The 22,014-nt window shown below is 49.5% G+C and overlaps 2 protein-coding genes and 1 long non-coding RNA gene across 4 annotated transcripts in view; 1 reads left to right on the forward strand and 2 right to left on the reverse strand.

The window, feature by feature from the left end:
* The window catches only part of LOC133625977 (uncharacterized), a 130,367-nt gene extending 123,279 nt beyond the window's left edge, over positions 1 to 7,088 (reverse strand). The window contains exon 1 of the long non-coding RNA XR_009819200.1: positions 6,999 to 7,088. This is a non-coding gene — a long non-coding RNA (uncharacterized LOC133625977). The remainder of the gene's footprint in view (positions 1 to 6,998) is intronic.
* Positions 7,089 to 12,493: 5,405 nt separating this feature from the next.
* On the forward strand, positions 12,494 to 13,645 carry NANOS1 (nanos C2HC-type zinc finger 1). Its single transcript, XM_062001823.1, has one exon. The coding sequence runs from the start codon at positions 12,617 to 12,619 to the stop codon at positions 13,403 to 13,405; it is 789 nt and encodes a 262-aa protein (XP_061857807.1). The 5' UTR covers positions 12,494 to 12,616; the 3' UTR covers positions 13,406 to 13,645.
* Positions 13,646 to 19,163: 5,518 nt separating this feature from the next.
* The window catches only part of EIF3A (eukaryotic translation initiation factor 3 subunit A), a 33,060-nt gene continuing 30,209 nt past the window's right edge, over positions 19,164 to 22,014 (reverse strand). For both annotated transcript variants that reach the window (XM_062001821.1, XM_062001822.1), the window contains exons 21-22: positions 21,724 to 21,893; positions 19,164 to 20,438 (exon numbers count right to left, since the gene is read on the reverse strand). In XM_062001821.1, the coding sequence (XP_061857805.1) occupies positions 20,203 to 20,438; positions 21,724 to 21,893 (406 nt within the window). In that variant the 3' untranslated portion in view covers positions 19,164 to 20,202. The remainder of the gene's footprint in view (positions 20,439 to 21,723; positions 21,894 to 22,014) is intronic.

A 22,014-nucleotide genomic window follows, 5' to 3' on the forward strand; every position in this document is an offset into this window, starting at 1 on the left:
TTTGTAAATAATAATGAGATCACCTCTCAGTCTCTTCTTCTCCAAGTTGAAGAGCCCCAGCCCCCTCAGCCTGTCTTCAGAAGGGAGATGCTCCACACCCTTAAGCATCTTTGTGGCCATGTATATGTAGGCTCTCAGGAGCATCATGAGTTTAATGAAAGTCCAACCAAATCTCAGCACTGCTCATTTTTCATTATCATTGCTATTTTATAACTTTGCAGTTCAATAATGTTGGCTCTTTGTAGCATGTACTTTCAATTGTTACAATATCTGGGTGTGAAACTTAGAGGAAGTTGGTTATTAATTTAGAAAACAGTGCTGTTTATTTCCATCCTCTTTTTTTCCAAAGGGAAGAGCATCCATATTCATCTGGAAAGTAGTAATAATTTGGTACCAGGACAAAACTGCTGAGGAAATCAAAATGATCCCTCCAGAAATTAAATGGTAGAGGAATCTTCTCACAACTAAACATCAACAAATATTTTTTACTCTCCTCATCTGTTGGAACAAAAACCCAAGTGTCCAGAATTAGTGAATTACCAGGAAAATGGTAGCAAAGGGATGTATATTTACATCTTCTAAGTGACCTGTAACATCACTTGTTCTGTCTACTCAGGATGCAAACATTTGTAAATCATTTCTTTCTCTTCATCTCATCTCTATGTTCTTGGTGGCCTCACCTGGCTCTACTGTTACTTTCTGGTCCCTAAAGCAATGTGTTTTCCTGATCTCCTTCCTCATCAGTAAAACACATTTCCTCATCATCAGTCTTGTCTTGCCCACTATTTGTCAGCAACAGCTTGAAAAGCGAATATATCCATTTCTGCCTCTAGCACTGACTCTATCTTCAGAAGTCTTGCTTTTGCCATGGAAGTTTCACAAACAAAATTCTGTGACACTGAATTATACCTTATTTTAGTTAGTCTGCCACTGGAATAGTCCAATTTACCCACCCTTTAATCCTTCCACCAGCCCAAGGGCTGTAGTAAGACAACAGTGCCTAAACATAGAGCGTGTTTACACATCTTACTGAATTGCCTTGGTTGTCTTTTAGCTGCAAGATGCTGAAGTATTTTGACATATACACTAACATTGATGCCACAAAATGCTACATGACAGCCAGTCTAATACACTGCACTGACTGAGAAACTAGAACAACAGAGAACTAACCTGGCACAGAGCAAAGAAATCCAAAAACTAGCTGACAAAGCTCCAAGTGTAACTGTAAACAGGGAATCGTTCCCCAGTAGTTTCCAAGAATCTCCAAGGTGATCTGTTCTCAGCTATATAACGTCCTTGCTGCAAGGAAACATGAAATCATGTTCTAATAAAGTTGCAGATGACACAATTGGGACAAGTGATAAGTGAGGGAGAGGATTCGTTGCTGCTAGGGAGCTGGACGAGGGGAGGCAAAGAAGTCACTTCTGCCTTGGTGAGGTCAAGCAGAGTCCCCAGCTCCACGTTCACAAGAGGGAGGGCTTTGTCTTGGATGCTGCAACAGATTTGGGGATCGTGGTGGTTCATCAGCTACACACAAGCACAGTCATTACAGGCAGGGCTCTTGAGCTTTAAGGACATTTTACTAACTCCTTTCTTCCCAGTCAGGCTGCTGTCAGAGCTCTAGCAGTGCCTGGCAGGACCCTGTGTTTGTTCCCACTGCCTTTTCAAGGTGTCAGCCCATGGCACTGGGGCACAGCCATCAGGCAAGAGGGTGCTGGGGAGGCCTCCAGGGAGCCAGGGTGCTGGCAAGCACCATCCCTGGGCAGCAGGAATGCACTGGCCTCTGTCTGCCCTGCTGGGATTTTAAAATATCTTTTTAAAATATCTTTTCTCAGCCTCTCAGCGAAGACACAAATCTCTGGTTTCCAGTTTAACCCCTCGTGCAGCACACAATACAAACGCTGAAAACCAACAGGAGAGACCATTTATACACCAAAACCATATAAATATCAAGGGCTCTGCATGGAATTTCTAACTAGGGCTTTACTTTTAAAAGATAAAGAGAGGGCTACGCAGGGGAGTGTGGAACCATAGTGTTCACCCACTACAGGCTGCTGTCAGATACAAAACTGAGCTAGAAGAGCCCTTGGTCTGAACCTATTTTTATGTTCCTACTCAATCATAAACAGGATTTGAATGTAGTACTGTAGCAAAGAATGCAAATCTGACTGGTGTAACTCCTGCTGGAGGGCTGCGTTAAATTTAGAGGCTGCAATTCATAAAGGACGGTGACAAGTTGCAGAGAGGAACATGAAGGATGGAAAAACAGCCTTTACAGTTACAGATGAGGGAGCTCAGTCTAGGTTAGGAAGAGAGGAGGTTAAGGGATGATTTGGTTAAAGACTATCAGCACTTACAGGGAGAATGAAATTTTGACATCAGGGTCCTCAATTAGCACAGGAAAACCTTGACACTGAAAACAGACAAGTTCTGACTGACAAGACAAGGCACATGTTTAACACTGCAAACAGTGAATTTACTACTGAAGCCAGAGCTGGAGCAGAGATGATGATCCTTCATTACAGCTTTTTTTTTAACAACATTTGGCTGTTTTTTCCCCTAAAAAGACCCGCTGAAACTCAAGTAAGTGCAAACAGAAGCAGTCTTGTGACCTGCATCATCCAAGGAAACAAACAGTAACACTCCCTTTTGCTTTTTTAAAACTGATGGTCTTTTCTCCCCCTTCTATCAGCAGTCCTGCCAGTAATTCCAAAGGTGTAATGGGTGTGCATATAATCCTGATCCCAGATCCTCCTGGCAGATCTGGTCTGTGTTTGTGCAAGCACCAAGTAGCTCTCTGATCTCTCTGCCAGCAGTCCCTCATCTGCATGTGCCTTGAGCCATACAGTGCCATTGGAGTGATGCCTTGGAGAATCTTTGACACACACTGGTCTGAGCAGTTCCAACCAGTCCTTAATTATCCATTCTGTGTTTCCTTAATACTTGATGTTAACCACCCTCACTGTGCTATAAGCCCATTCCTCTGCATCCAATCCAACAGGATCATGGAGAACAGATTATTCCCTTCTTTGAAGGCGTTTAAGACCATTTTCATGCATCACTGCAGTCTCCTCCTGACTCGGCAGCACCAGCTCTTTCTACCTTTCCTGAGAGGTCACAGCTCTCATTAGTTTTGCCACTGGACTCACTCCAACTCTTGCTTGAAATGTGGCCCCCTTCCCCTCCCCAAACTCCACACGGGGCCGCAGGCGTTCCACGAACACACACCAAAATCCCAAGACCTGTCACACGTGTCTGAGAGCAGAACTTCAGCCTCTTTTAATCCCATCTTGTTTATCAGCAATATAACGTTTTGCACATTATCACCCCAATTATAAAGGCTTGTAGGTGATAATGAGATTCCACTGGATATATTCCAGCAAAGCATATTCTAGGTTTTACTAACTTCATTAACCAAGAAAAGCTGGTTAATGGCTGCAAAGTGCAATGAAGCACATAATCATACCAGTTGCTTTGCTACTACAATTATATTATTGAGATGGATTTTGGGGGTACCATTTCCATGTACAATTAATAGTTTATCCCTTCAGGAAAAAAAATGCATCAAAAATACCCAAAGATTTGAGTAAAACGGTTGTTACTGAAAACACAAACGACGTCGTGCTCTCGGGGTCAGACTCAGAACGGGACTTGTGAGAAAACAGGAGCACAAGAATTTGGAAACTTAACACAGGCTCCCAGGGGATGTGAAGTGTGGCTGTGCAAATTGCAATCCACTCACACACTGCTGCACACAGAGATCTGCACACAGGAGCACCAGAGCTCATATGTGATATAGGGGCCACTGTGCCTGCAGCTCCCTGGGGTAAGGAGCACAGCTGGGCAGGAGGGACCCCAGCTACGCCCCAGCCTCTCTGCAGGAGGGACCCCATAGTCCAGGAAGCAAGGGGCTCTGCCCCTTGGGGGAAGATGGGGTTTGTGTCCCAGCCTAAGCTGTGAGCCCATATGGGCATGAGATGAGCTGGGGGAAGGGCAGAGCTGAGGAATGAGGGAGTAGTGCTTTGGAGGCAAAACCATGGTGAAGAGCAGCAAGAGGTAAACAATACCTTCTGTGCATGAGGCCCTGGCCGGGCACTGGGGTGACTGCTAGGTGCATGGGCAGAGTCATACATCAAGGGAAACACCAGCCCCTCCACCATGCCAGAGCCTCCCCAGGGACACAGCTCTGCCATGAGAACCCCCTTCTCACCCCACACAAGCACCAACCCTCAGAGCAGCGAGACACAGTACTGCAACCTAAGCTCTGACCCTCAGAGTTCTCCAGGAACTCTCCCCAAACCAAGACATGTTTGAATGGAGATGTTTACATTAACAGTCTGAGGGGCATTCATTTTCTTGCACAGCACAAAGTCCTCTAAGAAACAATTCACTGTGATTTTGTCTCTTTTCCCATAAAACCAGAAGAGGTCAGACTCCAAACTCTAATCTCCCTTGCTCAGCTGGAGAATACACTCAATGTCCCCAAACATGTTTGCCAGATATCTCGAGGTGGAGGTGCTGAATCTTTAATGAAGGCCTCCTTTCCCCAGAATCTTAAGTCTCGAAGTGAACTATGACTTCTAAGAAGATAAATGATCTCAGAATATATTAGAAACATAAAATATTTAGACCAATTAAAAGTTCCTTCCTGTTGTTTTCTTGACTTCAGTATGCTTCAGCTGTTTCATTATCTTCTGTTATCATTCTTCATCCCGATACAGACTTCCATTTCAGATTAAGCAAATCAGCATCACCAAGCAAGCAGAACAATGAAGAACTCTCTATTCACACTTTTGACCAAATAATAAAACAAGAATGCTAGTTTTCAGTTGCTTTTCTCCTGTAGTGAAACCATACTTACCAGCTTGACAAAAAATGCGATGCCTGTTCTTCACTAGGAATTTCTTACGCGTGTAATTAAGTTGTCAGGAGAAATAGTATCATCCTCACCATGTGAAATTAATATAAGAGGAACTTATCTACCGTCTTGCATGTGTGTATGACATTTATATGGATCAACTCATATATATGTCTTCTGCTTGGTAAAGTTTCACACAATAAAAAAGATCTTCAGAAATGAATTTGTGGTCGTCTTAAAGTCCTTGATCCGGCTGGCTCTGCCTAGGAGCTTAGCAGGAGCCTTTGCTGGATTTAATCAGCCAGGCAGACCTCAGAAATTCAGCTGGAATTCTTGTTGCTATTAGAAATATGCACCAGCATTTGCTAATTCAGGTTCAGAACTGATTCAGAAACTAAAAGCAATAAATCCTCATGCAAGTACGAAGCTCTCTCAAGTATATCTTGGAGCAGTAATTTTTGGAGAGGAGGAATACATCAAGGAATGTGGGCTGTCTAGCCAAATTTTATTTGAAATCCTCTTTTCAATGAATCCCAAGACATCCAAAATGGAAAGTCTCTGCTTTCTCCCACATGCATTGGCTCAGCCTTCCACTTCCATGACCTTGCAGAGGACACAAGAAAGCGTGGGCAGCACACGATGGAATCAGTACACAAACTCTTGGCCACCCCTTTAAGTAATCAGGAGTTTCATCATTGATATCAACTGAACAGGATTCTACTCTGCACTGCAAGGAACATCCCTCTGTGCTGCAAAAACTCTGCAGTCTCCTGATAGCTAACAGAAACTGCTAACTTTGAGGAAAAACTGCAAGTACTGGAGCAAAGCCTGTAATGATAAGCACGTACTTAAGTGTTTGCTGAACTGGGGTTTCATTTATTATTACCCTGGAGTTAAAAGAAAGCGTGAAACAGCATTACATGCAGGCAAAGCCACCCAGCAGTTCAAATTTAGATGGGTAAAACCTCCGAATTAGCAGCCCCTCCAAGAGACACTGACATCACCAACCTCTGACACGCAGCTGCTGGGGCAGACTCTGACAGAGGTGCAGGACAATAAGCTGCCAGCCATGGTAAGCTCTGCAGATGAAAGCCCGGCTGCAGTGGAGACCAGCCAGCCGGGATTTCAACCTCAGCATTTCAAAAGGCACGGGCCAGGTCACAGGCTGCTGTCAGTGGGCACAGTTGCAGTGGCAGTGGGTGAGCAGCTCAGCATGGATCAAAGAGCTGTTGGTCCCCAAACACTCATCCTGCCTTGGTTGCTTCAACTTGAGTTTGACATATCCAGCAATAATAAAGTCCAATAATCTACAGTTTGACCTGTTTCACTATAAAACTGTACAATTAACATGTTTTCTGTGGTGTTTCAGGTTCACAGGATGTTTACAGAAGAACCTAGGTTTCAGTTTTAACATGAGTCTGACTTGCTCTAAGAGGGAAACCTCATTGGACATTGAGAAATTGGAATGCTGATCCCATTTATTACACTGCCCTGATGTATTTAGAAAGTGCACAAACACAAATTGTTCTTAAACAAAAAAACCCTTTCAGTTTCCATAAAAACTCTTTTTCTCACACACTTTATATATGAACATCTATGCTGCTTTTACACTCTTCTCCCTGAGATATTAATGTGAGTTACTATATCCTCAGGAAAAATATGCTTCTGCTGATAAACATTTGATTTGTGGCTCGTATTTGTGTTCTGCAGGAGCTTGGATGGGTGAGTCAAAATCCCATCTGGTCCTCTATGACCTTTGCATTCTCCTTGAAATTCCATGCATTTGCAAGAGATGATGGAAGAGCTGATAGTGCCCAGTGTTTATCAGCAGTGATAATTAGAGTGGTACATTTTTGATTGTACAAACAGTCTTGTAACATGTTTGTGGGTTTTTTAACAGCTGTTATTGCCAACACTTTCAGCAGTGCTCCAAATATGAACATTTAAAAAGGTCTGTGTCCAGGAAGCACTGAAAACTAGCTGAGGTTCAGTCAACAAACTCTTCAGGGGAAGAGGAAAATCAGTTTCTCTCCTCTCTGCACTGTCAGTGACCAAACATATGCAGTCTGTTCTCATCCTGTTTGCTGTCAGCCCTGGAGAGAGCTCGGCTGTCACCTCAGCAGCCCCCAAGCACACTTACCTCTACAGCCACAGCCAGGCTGGTGCTTCCAGACTGAGTTTGGGCTCTGATGAAGACTTGGGTTCAAACCACACGGGATGCAGAAGATGCCATTGCTAGAGAGAAAACAAATCAGGGAGAAGGATGTCATTTTGCAGGAAAATCAAGCACTTTATAGTCAAGCAGAGCCATACTTAGGTTGCCCATGTAATTTTCTGCTGTGATGTGCACATTGCTTGTATGATCACTGCTTGGATTCTCCATGCCATCCAAAGCTCAGCTTATACAGTACCCAGGTTATGAAATAGTTCACCAATATTTCACTTCAGGTCTTTCAACTAGTGGCATTTGGGAAAGTCTAGTTAAATAGGATTGTGTGTTTCTGTATGGTTCTCTAGGAGATAGTCTGGGAACATAGCCCTGGCTCTTGCAGCCCAGTTCCTCACTTGAACAGATGTCACTGCGGCCATGGAGAGTGGGGAGATTTCTCTGAGTATCAAGACCTGGGAGATAGCAATCTAGTTCTGCTTCACTGGAGTCTCCTCTGGTTTTATACTCATGAAATGGAAACTAACATAGTCCTGTCTCTTCACCAGGCAACAATGCTCTCTTGGAAGCACCTTTATTTTTTCCTCACAGCTCTGTCTGCATGCAAAGAGATGGAGCAGCAGTTCCTAGAGAGGTGGCTACCACTGTGTCCTGCTCTGCATTTTCAGTGGCTGAATGGAATTAAAAGACAGCTAAAAATACACCACATCCCCCACCAGCTCTGTTTGCCTGGGTAAACATTTGATGCAGTTGCCTGAGGACTTTCATGTAACTCCAAACTGGGTAAGGAAATGCATCCAGACAGGCGCTCCTGCCTCCAGTGCAGTATGTGAACATGGTGGTCTACACCATGGAGAAGTTTCATATGTGGTACAGAAACAACTCACATGGGCTCAGTATGGATCAGAGGAAGGGGAGATCACCACTGCCTCCTTTGCAGTCAAAGACATTTCTGCCCACCCGAAGCATCAGCTGCTTCCACCCAACAAAAGCAAAAGCGCGCCTTCAAAGAAAGATTCCCCAAACCAAAGTCATATTTTACAGGTGGCTTTTACTTCCCTCCATTCCAGTGTGTGTTTGTCAGTAAAAAAGGCTGGAATCATTGAACTACATCTCTTACCAACATCCTCGTGCCAGCTCTCCCTGAAGCCTGGGTGCCACTGTACCCGAGGCCCCACACCTTCCCTGCACCAGTGACATGGAGCAGGGGCTTCCTCCCCAGAGCGCCCTGCCAGCACAACCACCCCCTGTGCACTTACAGCACAAGCCCTTGTGCACCTCTCCCGTTGGAAAAGGGAAACAAAGCAGTTAGCACACGGGCACATCACCCTTGGAGCCTCGAAGCAGACTCCAGGCTGAAGCTCTGCTTTCATGACTTGTGTTTGTATTCTCTGCTGAAACGTGACTCGCCCGCGTTAGTCCCGCCAGCTGTTTCCAATCTTCTCAACAGAAGGATCTCTCTGTGCTATAAACTTCAGCTTTCCAAACACAAGCATCAGCTGTGAGGCCAAAAGCTTTAGATGGGATCCCTGAACACGAGGCTGGGAGTCCTCCCAGCACAGGCTGTATCTTTCCTGTGTCAGCAGACACCTAATGTATTTTTAGTGCTGTCAGAAACGAGCCGCTCCCTGATATTCCAGCGGGGGGGAACCATCGGAAAGCCGCGCAGAAGCTAATATTTTAAAAGACCCTTTCAAGAACTCACCAGCCTCCTGGGGGAGCTTGTCAACATCTCCCACGTTAAACCAAAGTCACATCAACATCCACGGGGGTTTTAAAGAAAAGCTGGAACATATCAAAGCTGCTGGGATGGCAAACTTCAAAACACGCACCATACATCAACACTTAGAGACAGTAAATCCTGCCCAGCCCCGAGGGAGCTAACAGCCCCTCAGAGTAAGCTCTTTTTCCTAATGTATCTCTCCAATGAACTGCTAATCCCTCCTCTAAACTTGACAGCTGTCCTGCATGCACTCAACACCCCTCCCGTGCTCACATCCTTCTACCGTTCCTGTCAAATGACTTGTTAGATAATTTTTCCTTTCATATGGAGAAAGAAATCTTTCCCCTGATGCTACACAAAGACCTCCCTAAGCTTCTGGTGGTGTGCACAACAGCGGCACCACGTTGCTGCAGCCCCTCAGGCTTCAGAGGCTTCCTGAGGAGTCAGCGATGACCAAGGCACTGCAGGCATGGCAGGCAGGGGAGAGCTGCCCAGACAGGCTCTCCTGGCAGTCAGTAGCCAGCTTGGCTGACCCAGAGCACCACAGTTCCATCCCTCAGGAGCAGGGTGGTACCATACACTGATGTTCACTACTAACATAAGGACATGGATCTGTTGGAGTAAGTCCAGAGGAGATCACAAAAATGACCAGAGGGCTGGAGCACCTCTCCTATGTGGACAGGCTGAGAGAGTTGGGATTGCTCAGCCTGGAGAAGATAAGGCTTTGGGAAGACCCTTGAGCAGCCTTCCAGTGCCTAAAGGGGTCCTATAAGAAAGATGGACAGGGACTTTTTACAAGGGCCTGTAGTGATAGGGCAAGGGGCAATGGCTTCAGACTGAAAGAGGGGAGATTTAGATCAGATATTAGGAAGAAGTTCTTCACTGTGAAGGTGGTAAGGCACCAGAAGAGGTTGTCCAAAGCGGTTGCCCCATCCCTGGCAGTGCTCAAGGACAGGTTGGATGAGGTTTTGATCAAACTAGTCTAGTGGAAGGTGTCTCTGCCTATGGCAAGGAGTTGGAACAAGATGATCTTTAAGGTCCCTTACAATCCAAACCATTCTATGATTCTCTGGCTTCATAGTTTTAATACCTATGTGTGCATATATACACATAGATATATCTATATTCATACACATACATACATTCCCAGGAGCAACCTTGGCCTCAGCAAACTCTGTGGCCAGTGGGAGCTCCCATAATAGCTCCCCCCAAAGAGATTCCCCACTCCCAGCAGATCTGATGGCTTCCTACACTCAGGTCATCTTGAATCTGTGACATGCCTTCTCGCTGCTTTGACAGACTGCAGAAAATTTTCCCCTTCACTGGGCAGAGTTTGGTCCATGGTGTTGAATTCATGGTGCCAACAGCTGCTCCAGCTCATAGTTTTCCAGTGTTGCTGGGCAGCTTTGCCACAAATCTCACATAAGACACCACCGAGACAGCTGTGGTCTTATGCTGTCAAAGTCCTTCCAAGAGCTGCCAAAAGGGCAGTTTGGGATACAGTCCCAACCTCCAGCTGAGGACAAAGCAGTAGTTTTTCTTGCAGTTCTCAACATTTCAAATGAAAAACATTTCCAAAGAACACCAAAAGGCCAATGCTGTGTCCTTTCCATTTCTCCATTTGCTATTCACAACCATATTTGTTGTTTACTCTTTGAGACCGTGTGGTGGAAAGAGTTCCACTGAGACCCCAGTTTGTTCCAGTGTCACCAGCACCGGCACATGCCACCCAATAAACAAGGTGCCTTGAAGTCTGATGACACCTGACAGCTCTGCACAGGCCCAAGCACCAAGTCAAGCTGTTGAGTCTTGGCTCAGCACCTGGAACATGAGTGGCCATTTGCAAAAGTCTGGACAGGGAAAGCAGCTGAACAACTTTCATGATAAACCTGGTACTCTTGGCTTGCTGATGGACACGAGGTCTGACAGAGCTGTTGGTCAAACAGAGGAGCTGTGACTGTCGTGCTGGGGACAGATATCCATCCTTCACAGGATTTTTCTAATGGAGGTATTCTTTTTATCACTCCCTGTGTTAGCTGTGAGAAGAACTGACCATTGTCCTCTCTGCCTGTGCTACCTACACTGCTATGGTGTGACATGATTTGAAATTATCCAGTCTCCAATATTTCCTCTTAAAATGTCTAGAGAAGGAGATGAGCAACAACAACTGCCCCAGGACATAGTGCTTAACCGCTTGGGCTGAATACCCTGTGCGTTTCACCCACCTGTTCCCTCTGCCATTCCCCATTGGCTCCAGAGCAACCTGCAAGTGCCCATCCCACATGAAAATCAGTCCATCCATCGGTGTTCAGAGAGGCAACACCCCTGTGCCTCACTGGACAGGCTGCAAAGCTCCATCAAAGAGAGAAAAAGCTAGACCCATGGCCTGGTGAAGGGTTCTAGGCTGGGCCTGATGCTGCACAGCTGTGAAACATCCACGTGGTCACCCAGTGCAGAACCGTGTCCCACAACAAGCATGGCTCTAGAACACAACTTCTTTTGCAAACATTTTGAGTGCTGAGAGGAGCTCTGGTTTCCACCCAGGACATTCATACTCTGAAACGCTGCTTCCAGCTATCTCCAGTCTTTGCAGTCACACACATTGTCCTTAGTGCTCGGCATACCTGCTTCCCAGCCACTTCACACGGCTGGAGAAGCGGATCAAGGCCTTGTGGTGCATGGAGCCAGCCCCTCGGGAGGTATTTCTGATATCTGACCTCAGGAAACCTGCCGATTTCAGCCACAAACCACACTGTGAAGCTGCTTTACCTGCCGTGGCAGAGCCTGTCAGTCCGTGCACAGGAGAGTCAGATTTGCTACTGACAAAACACACACCACACTCAACCCAGCAGCGCTTACCAGGGGCTGGAAATTGGCAAGGTTGTTAATTGCAGCTGCCTCTTTAACTCCTCTCGCCCAAACGGAAGGGCACACATGGGATGCTTCCCAGAGAAAGATCTAGTTTCTGGGGGGCCAGATCAGATGGGGATTGTCACGGGCTGGACGAGCTGGGGCTGGCGTTGTGTCTCCTTGCCACAGCTTCCCAGCCAGCAGCGTGGGGCAAGAGCTGGGCCACCAGACCCTGGACTTCTCACTCTACAGGTGAGGGCCACAGGGCACCGGAGTCCCGCACGGCACCTGCCGCACACGCACTCGCAGCCCCTTTTAGGGCTGAATCTAGCAGAGCGGGGCTCCAGCACGCACCTCGCCTGAGATCCGATCCGAGCAACAAGCCAGCCCGTTCGCTCCGAGGGGCCTCTGCGCCACGCACCTCACCAGCCGCTATGGGAAGGCGTCTGTTCCCTCAGGAGCTCGGCGGGTACCGAGCGGCGCCCGGCGCGTGCCCCCGCAGCCGCGAGCGCCCCGCGCCGCCCCGCCCGCACGTGCGGCCACACCTGCCCCCCCACCTCCGCCGCGCCCCGCCCCTCCCCGCCGCCCGCCAGCCAATGAGCGGGAGGGGGCCCTGGCTGTCGGCCAATGGGAGCGCGGCGGCCGGGCCCTCCCCCGCCCGCTCCCGCCGCCGCCCCTTATTTGACGCGCGTCGCGGGGCCGCGCGCTCGCAGAGGCGGCGGCGGGAGCGGAGCGGGGGCGGCAGCGGACGGGCGCTGCTCAGGCGCGGCCCGGGGGCGGCAGCGGACGGGCGCTGCTCAGGCGCGGCCCGGGGGCGGCAGCGGACGGGCGCTGCTCAGGCGCGGCGCGGGGGCGGCAGCGGACGGGCGCTGCTCAGGCGCGGCGCGGGGGCGGCAGCGGACGGGCGCTGCTCAGGCGCGGCCCGGGGGCGCGGACGGGCGCCCGGCGCAGCCCCGCACCGCAGCCCCGCACCGCGCTGCGCTCGGGGGAGCGGGCGCTCCCGGGCAGCCGCACCCCCATGGAGGCTTTCCCTGGCGGCAAGCTGGAGCAGCACCGGCACCTCCCGCCCGTGGAGTGCTTACCGGGCTCCCGCTACGGCGGCCGGAGTCACAGCTCCTGCGGGAACGTCTTCAACTCCTGGAACGACTACCTGGGGCTGGCAACGCTCATCACCAAGGCCGTGCGTCCCGGCAAGGGCTTCGGCGCCGAGCCCCCCTCGGTGGTGGTAGCGGCGGCCGTGCCGCCGGCCGAGGAGGAGGAGGAAGAAGAGGAGGAAGAGGAGGAGGCGGTGGGGCCGTATTTCGAGGGCGCGCTGGACTTGCACGACCTGGACCTGTGCGGACATCACCACCACCATCACCATCATCACCACCACGGCGAGGGCCTGCTGGAGGAGCGCTTCGCCGACTTCAGCCCTTTCCCCGGGCGCGGTGGCCCCGCCACCGTCGTCTTGGATTGCTCGGGGGAGCACCCGGGCCGAGAGGGCTCGGCGCACGCCTGGGGCGGCGTGGTGGTGGCGGGGCGGCTGCCGGCCCACCCGCGGGCCGCCTCCCGGCTCCTCAAGCCCGAGCTGCAGGTCTGCGTCTTCTGCCGGAACAACAAGGAGGCGGTGGCCCTCTACACTACCCACATCCTCAAGGGACCCGACGGCCGCGTCCTGTGCCCGGTGCTGCGGCGGTACACCTGCCCCCTCTGCGGGGCCAGCGGCGACAATGCCCACACCATCAAGTACTGTCCCCTCTCCAAAATGCAGGCGGCCAAACAGCTCAAACACGCCCGGACCGCCCTGGGAAAGAAGGGCCGTTAGGCGCCGGCACCCCGGCCCCATCCCGTCTTTTTCCTTCTCGGGGTTGTTTTGGGTGGTTTCTTGGTCTTGAAAGCGGATGGCGGGTTTTGTTCGTCACGCATTAATATATTAAAGGGGGAGAGTGCTGAGCGGGAGCGCTGGCCCGCGCGGAGCCGGCCGCTGCGCAGCTCACATGCGCTGTGTGTTTGGCTATTGTAAGAAAAAAACCAAATATATATATATATGTGATTTTTATGGAAACGGATTTACGGCGAGATGTGACTGGGAGAAGCGGGGGTTAAAGCGAGCCCCGGGCAGGCGGCGAGGGGGCTCCGCGGGCGCTTTCGGAGGGCAGCGCTGCCCTCTGCCGCCCGCCGGGCCCGCAGCGGCCCCTCCCCGCGGCGGGGCAGCGGCAGCCGCCCCTCGGTGCCGTCGAAGGGGGCCGGCGGGATGGTTCATCCCGGTGCTGCACCGCTGGGGCCGGGCAGGAGAACTGCTGGCTGCTCCTAATGGGGGGGCAGGGTGGGGGGCGTATTGAATCAGGGCGCAACACGCCGCGTTTCGCGTCTGAAGTAAACATCCGAGCGATTTTCTTCGCCGATCCTAGAACCGGGGAGCAGATCATGATCGCACTTGCTCTCTGTTACTCGCCGGGTAACGACCACCTCCTCCCGGCCCGGCGAGTCCCAGGGCCGTGCCCGCAGCCGCCCCCGCGCCGTCCCACCGGTGCGCGGCACCGCGCTGCTCTCACAGGTGCCCGTGTCCCATACGCGGCTCCAGGGACGGTCTGAGAGGAGAAAGCGTCACGGTGCATGTTTGAAAACGTTGTGGCTCAGGACCGGGGGTGCAAACAGAGCTCCTGCTGGTGAAGGAAAGGCGGGAGGTTTGGCAAGAGAATTGGCAAATTGTGTTTGTGGTGGACGATGGGGAGGTGATGGGGAGCCCTTGGAGAGCAGAGACCTGGACTAAGCAGAAAGCTGGGACTGTAGCAGAAGGGTGGAAGGGGAGGTGACGTCATGCAAAGAGTTGAGAGAATGTGGCTTTAACTCATTGCAAAGTGGGAGGGATCGACCCATGTAGCTCACAAATATCCTTAACCCTACAGAGACTCTACAAAATGTATGGTTGATGCTGAGAGCTGCCTAGGTGCTGACAGTTCCTTGGTACCAAGTACCAGGCAGGGCTGCATTGCTTCTAATCCCCACGAGATCAGAAATGGCTTTTGTTGTGACTCAGAGGCAGGAGAAGGAGCGGCAGCAGGGCTGTTATTTGCTTGGGAGTTCATCAGAGCCAACAGGCAGGTGCCCAAGTGCCCGGTGCAGAGAGGGTTACGCTGCAGATGGCTTTACCGACACCTGGGAAGTGGAAGGGTGCTGTCCTTGAAGCTGGCCCTGCCAAGAGCAGGGAGGAGGAGAGAGCCTGGTAGGGGAACTGCTGGGGCATCACTGGAGGATGAGAAAGGAGATGAGTCCTTATAGAAAAAGGGAATGAGGAAAGTGAGGGGCGAGACAGGTTTGTGTGGATTCAGAAGCTACTCAGCAGGGTAGGAGCTAGTGGAGGGGGAGAGTAGGGCAGTTGAGAGGGGAGCCAAAACATGTACAGGGTGGGCTAGGAAGAGGGCCTGGGGTTTGTTATTCATCACTGCTGTTGACTCACAGCTGCTGCAATTAGGAGGGAGAAAAGGAAATTCTCCTTTTCTCATCTTCCTTAAAAATCTCATCAGATGGCTCAAAGATGATGTCAGGTCTAATTACCAAATGCAACAAGGCTTGTGTTCAATAACCCTTCACCGTGGCTGCAGCCAACCTTATGGCAGCTGCCCTCTCCTTGTGCTATCAGCTGTGTATTGTCTCTTGCTCTGTGGTCTCTGCTGAGCTGTTAATGCGTTTGGGTTTGTGATGCCTGGCACATGGAGGTTGAAGCTGTCTCCACCACATGTTAGAATCCAGCTCCAGTGTAATGCTACGGCAGGAGTTTCCTTCTGTACTTTTGTTACCTCCTTGTGGGAAGTGTGAAGATCAGTACATGCATTTTAATGCAGTTGACTGTTGCTGGACACAGAAGAAAGATTTAAGAAAATCTGCCTTGGGTGCTTTCCAAGAGGTAATCCTGGCAGGGCTGGACCCTGGCAGTGCTGGTGGTGTGCCCACCCCTCCTCTCTGGTCTGTGCATCAAGCTACAGTGTAGCAACAGCCCTTGTGCAAGTCTCTGACATTCATCAAGACTCCAGAAGATGCCCTGCCCTGGATGGCACTGGCCTTTTGCTGTGCCCATTCCTTCCCTCAGGAATGGCCTGTTGTATGGATGGCCTCTGCTGCTGCCTGGCACTCCCGCTTCTCCTCTTGTCTGATTTGCAGCCTTGCTGGGGAAAGGCAGAGGGCTGACTGGCGTAGCTGCTACAGGTAAGTTGGCAGAGTAACAGCTTCAAAAGGCCAGTGGGAGGGAGAAAAAACATCCAACTATTCCAGAGAGGAGATGACAAGATCCAGAATCAGCAACAGGCCACCAGGAGCCAGGCTCTTTGGTAACTTTACGCCATCATTCAACAGGACAATTTGCCCTTTCAAGTTTTACGAGTCACTGTCTTAAAAACACTGAATGTTTAAGGACATTTTGGGTGTAAGCTGCTGTGATTTCCTGTGCACCAGCACGCTCCTTGTAGCATGGAGTAAACAGAAATGAGCTGCTTCTTGGTCACTCTGAAAAGCTTTTTACCATATACAGAGCTTGTGATCTTACTTTGATTCCTTAGATACTGGAAACAGTTTGGATTAGTAATTTAAATCCTAGGAATGGCAAATAGCTTCATCTGAGAGCAGCAGCAGCAAGGGAGAGTTTCATCAGCAAAAAGCAGTGGAATAGCTGGTAGACTCTCCATTCTGCCCTAATTAAATGCATTAATAATTATTTCTGAGAGGAGGACCAGACAAACTGTAGGGTGTTTCAGTTCCAGCTGGTCCTGCCATGGCAAAATGGGAAGAATCAGGTGTTCCAGTCAGGCCTCTTGCATGCCCACTTCTGCAGGAATTCACACTGCTGGAAGCACAAGGCAATCCTGAATCTCACCTTTCACTGTCCCAACACCTTCACTTTGTGGGCTCTCACAATGTAACGCTGCCTCTTAGTTCCAGGAGGAAAAGTCGCTTCCATGTAGCAGTTCCTGTCAATGGCTACAGCCCACATTTCATTCAGAGCAAAGCAAGAGTCCCTGTGCACCTTCTGAGATTGCCTCCTGGGTGGCCATCAGCCCCCTTGCACTGCAGCTCCTCAGCTCCTCCTGCTCACAGCACTGAGGTCACTGCTTGCCCCGAGATGCAGCCGTAGCTGTGCCCAGGCTTGGGTGGCCCCACTCCACTCACTGCCCCTGCCCTGCTCTGCCAGTCCTCAGCAAATACTTGATGGGGTTTCAATGTTATTTAGAACAAGGGCACTCCAGAGAACACACAATGAAGCCACCTGGATGGGCTTGAGTCCTTGGGTCAGTCTGGGCTGCTCCTGGAGTAGGGAAGAACCTCTGGGAGATCTGTTTTCATGGAGCCATGTTTGCACCCATTTAACCAGCAGCAGCCTTAAGTCCTGCCTTCTAGTTACAGCATGTGGCAGCTCATGCTCTTCTAAGGGTCACTGAAAATGTGAGATGTTTAAGTGAACGTGAATCAATCAAACACAGCAATGCTCCACAGAATTCATGTGACTTCTTCAATGTTGCCAGGTAGCCAGACTTTGTGCTACTCTATCATTATGGCTGTAGATGGAGGTTTGAGCTGTTGCTTTGGTTAGTAGTGGCTTTGCATCACTGTAGTTGGTGTTCTAAAATAGTTAAGCAGCAAAATAAACACACCAGCATGGCAGTAAAGCACATGTCTTGGAGATCTTTTCTCAAGCTGCCCAGGCCTGAGAATCTTTCATGTGTGGCAATGTGATCAGTCTCAACTAATGCAAGATGAAAACCCAGATACAGGAGCAGAGCTTGGGCTGGTGAGGTGACCACTACCCTTTATCCTCATGTGAAAATGGCTTTGGATAAAACTAAAGATATGTAACTGGAGGTGTAACCCCTCTACATCTCCCTGGTAAATGGTGAAAGGCAAATGCTGCACCCATCTTCAAAACAGGCTAAAAGGACCATCTGAGAGACTACAAAGCCAGATGGTGTCACTTCAGTTGCAGGGAAAATCCTGGGGGAAGTATTCTCAGGGCATGTTTTTGGGAATATCCAGGAGAAAGTGGCTGGGAACAGCCAGCATGGACTTACAGAGGGTGTAAATCATGGCTGACCCACCTGCCTTCTCCAAGAGTAACTTTGTGGACAAGGGAAGGAGCAGTTGATGTTCGTCTCTACTTCAGCAAGGACTTCAACGCTGCCTCACACAATATTCTTGTACCCACGTTGGGATGTTACGGCCTAAGTAACAGGGTGGGCAGAAAACACTGAATGTTCAGGCTCTGCATCACGTCCAGAGGGCTGGGCTGCACCTGGAAGGGGGTATCAGGGGCCTGCCGTCTCCCAAGGATCTGGAGGCAGCAGCAGTGTGGCCTGGCAGCACGTTTGTGAGTGGCACCAGGCTGGGAGAGCAGGCAGTAGGCTCAGGGCAGGGCTGCCATCTGCAGGGACCAGCACAGGCTGGGCAAGAGCCAGAAGGGATGCAGCAAGAAGGGCAGAGCCCTGCCCTGCCAAGGGGAGCCCTTGCAGGGCTTGATAGATGGGGGTGGCTCAAAGCTGCTCAGGCCCTAGCACGCAAAAAGCTGAGTGTGAGCCAGATCAAGCTGTTTGAACAGCACCATAGCCTGAAGATGGGAAGAAGAGAAGGCTCAAAGGAGACATTATTGTGGCCTTTTACTACTTGAAGTGGGCTTATAAGAAAGTATGGTCTGTAGTGATAGGACAAGAGGTAATGGTTTTAAACTAAAGGAGGGAAGATTCAGACTGGATACAAGAAAATGTTTACAATGAGGGTGGTGAAACACTGGCACAGGCTGTCCAGAGAGGCTGGAGATGCCCCATCCCTGGAAATCCCCATGGTCGGGTTGGATGAAGCTCTGAGGAACCTGCTCTAGGTGAAGATATTCCAACTTTGCAAGGTTGGCCTAGATGACCTTTACAAGTCCTTTCCAACTCAACCACCCTACAATTCACTGACTCTGTAAGCAGTCAAGCACTGGAACAGGCTGCTGTACAGTCTACATCCCTTTTCAAGACCCCACTGGATCAACATGGTTCTGAATAATACCTCATTTCACAGCCTGAGGTGAAGAGAGCTCCTGGGTCCCTTGCAACAAGAACAACCCTGGGATCCTGCAGCACAGAATGGAAGGACAGCAAGAGGCAGCAACACCCACTACTTCTCATCTGGATAGCAGCGATTCTCTGCTTCCATCCTTTGTAGGCCTCTATGAATAACAAAGAACACAGAGAGGGGTGGTTTTTTTGCTTGGAAAACACTACTGCTCTGAAGGAATTCTGTGCCTCAACAAGCAATGACATGACAGGGTCCATTGTGTCCCTCAGAACATGACTCTCAGAGCAAGCTTTTCCTGAGAACCTATCAGTCCTGAGTAACTTGGAAGAGGACAGGACAACGACAAGAGGAATTTCCCAACTCTTCTTCACACCCATTCAAATGGAACCAGATTTCTCAGGAAGAAACTATGCCAAGTGTTCTCATGTTCTCCCTCAGCTGTACAGAAACAGGCTTGCCTACAGAGGAGAGCCAGCCAGCAGCTGCTCCACATTCCCTGACCCTGCAGGAAGGCACTAAAACCAAGACGCCGTGGCAGATCATTCCTTAACTTGTTTATTTATCATTGAAGAAACACACAGCAGCAAGTTCTGTGCTGGCCTCAGTATGCCCAGACAGTTAATCGTTGTTACCGCACCCCAGAATTGAAGCCATCCAATGTGAAGAAACACACAGCCATTACTACAGATCACTTCTCCTTTTTTTGGAAAGGGAAAAGAATTGACCCTGGAGACAAAAGAATTGGGGGAGGGGAGGGGGCAAATCCAACAATTTGTCCAAAAGCACACATTTTAAATATGACAATATTGATATACCTTTGAAAGGCAGGAATTAGCCAGTAATGGAGAAAGCAGTTGTGCTATTGGCAACAGAAAGGACACAGCCACATGCTTCCCAAAACACTGCAACTGTCAAAGCTCAAAGTTTTGTGGTTGTACACATCACTGGAACCGTGACTGCAAAACGGCCTCAGAGGTGTTATGTACCCCAGTAAATCTACAGCAAGTAGCCCAGTGTAGCTAATGCTCAGAATGTTTACTGTATTGAACTCCAATTCAAACCCCTTGCTGAATTTAGCTAGGGATAAAATGAGTCTCAGGGCCCCCCTGCCCTCAAAGATATCCATTCAAAGAGGGCTCTTCTGGTTTTTCATTTAGCTCTGCTTTTACAGTAGCTCCACTGTGCGAACAGAGGTGTTTCCAAATGCATGTTCTGTGATGATAATACCCCATTCCAAATTAAGAAAGACTAAAAATCAAAAGGTCAGACTGGTTTTGGTGCGAGATAAAAGCATTACTCAGCCAGCTGTTGGGCTTGCTGCTTTTCATTTCAGCAACAAGTGACCCACAAAATAAGCATCATTTGAAACTTCCAAAACTGGCATTCCATTCCCAACCTTCTGCTGTGAGTTTTGTGCATGATCAAATCTATACGAGTAAGTAATTCAAGCTCATGCTTTCATGTTACCTCAAAACATTTGTTAAAGAATTCCAATTCAGAATGTTTATAAGCACAAATATAATCCATGGATTCGATCAATTCAAAGCTAAAACATTGCTTAAACTCTGTGACTTTCACTTAACGTCGTACAGTGGTCCAGCCCTCTTCATCTGTCTCGTTTTTAGTACGGCGAACGGGCTCACGCTCCTTTTCTGTTTTCCAGGAACCTTTCTCCTTCTCCCCATCTCTCTCTTTCGATGCTGGTGGGGCAGCAGAAGCTGGAGGAGCAGCGGGAGCAGGGGCCGATCGCCGCACTGTTTCCCGCTCCTCCCCGCGTTCTTCTCTCCTGTCGTCGGCACGCCGCCATGAGCTTGCTGCAGGACAAGGACAAGAAAACAACCTTTGTCATGCTCCAGCAGCAGCCTGCAAGAGCTTAAATAAGTATGTCTGGCCCTGACACTCTGATTTATTGACTCTCCATCCTGCCCAGAGGAAATACAACGGTGGCAGCCAAACGCACGGTTTAATTTTATAGGGAAGGAATGGACAGGAGCTACTCAGCCTCCTGTCAGATCTGAGACTGTTGTGAGCAACCCAAGTGTCATCTTTAAAACACAATAACTGAAATAAGAATGTTCTAGGGAGGTACATGGTTTTATGATGTAAAAATATATAGTCTTATATTATAGTCAGAATTAAAAGCACAAAAGCATCTCCTTAGAAATGCCTGAACACTGAGGACAGAGAAATTCTAACTTAGAAACACTTGTGGAAGAAGTTTTGGTGTTCACTGTCTCAAAAGAGAGCAAATCACTCTTCAGCCTACTGAAATCAGAGGTATGAATGGCACTGGATTAACAAGACTCCACTGGCAACAGTACTTGCCCCTCTTTGCTATATGAAAACTCGTTTATTTCCACCAAAAGGACATTAGAGTTCCACCCCAGCTCTGTGTGAACAAAGCTGTGTCAAATACCAAACCAGACAAACATCCAAAGTTCTTCATATATTTAAAAGTGAAATCAGTCTCCTCATGGAGAACCCTGGGGCTCTCCACCAGCTGAAGCCCACGGACGTGTCCTGCCTTAGTGTGCTCCCAACAGCACCCGCCCTCAGGGAGCAGCCACCTCGGGGCTCTAAAGGGCAGAAAGACACAGCTGGAAGAAGTGCTATTTCAGCCTAAATGTATTTGCTGTTACTGTGTTTTTAGAACACAGAAAAGGGTTAATAAATGTACATAATTAAACCAGGTTAATATCTGTAATTAAAATGGTTGTTCATCATACCATTCATAGTGTGAAACCTGTAAGGCCTGGCTGGGAAACGTTTCCTTCACATTTTAACAGTTTTAAGAAATATGCCAGAAAGTACTTTCTGGGACATCCACCTTGCTAGTTTAAGTTCAAGAATTTCCTTCACCCTGAACCTAATCCTCCTCTGAGCACCACACACTTAAGACACTGTCCTTCAGCTGCAGATGGGAAAAGCTGCTACCACAGACCAGAGTGTGACTGAAAAAAGCCAAGACTTGAGAGAGAAGCCCCACTTCCACTACAGCTCCCCTTCTATTGCTTTGCTTCTGCAAAGGGAGTTGAAGTGGCTGGAAATAAAAGCTATTGCCATTCCCCCCCCTCGAAGGGCACGGGCAGGCAGACGTACGCTCGTCACGCTCGGCTCGCAGCGGCGCTCCCCTTCTGAGCGGCGGCTCCCTGTCGTCAGCGCGGCGATCCCTCATGTCACGACCACCTCTGTCCCATTCTTCACGACGGCTCGAGTCTCTCCAGCTGGAAGTTTCCTCAGCTGGTCCTCTTCTCCAGCCAGCATCATCCCTTTTGCCATTCAAAGTATAAGAATCGATGCTAAGAGTTTACCTTCACTATGATCAGTCACAATACAGATATTTTGGGCACTGGGGGGAAGGAGGAGGACTGGCTGATTCCCCAGAGGCTG

This window comes from Colius striatus, chromosome 8, assembly GCF_028858725.1.
Source record: "Colius striatus isolate bColStr4 chromosome 8, bColStr4.1.hap1, whole genome shotgun sequence".
NCBI lineage: Eukaryota > Metazoa > Chordata > Aves > Coliiformes > Coliidae > Colius > Colius striatus.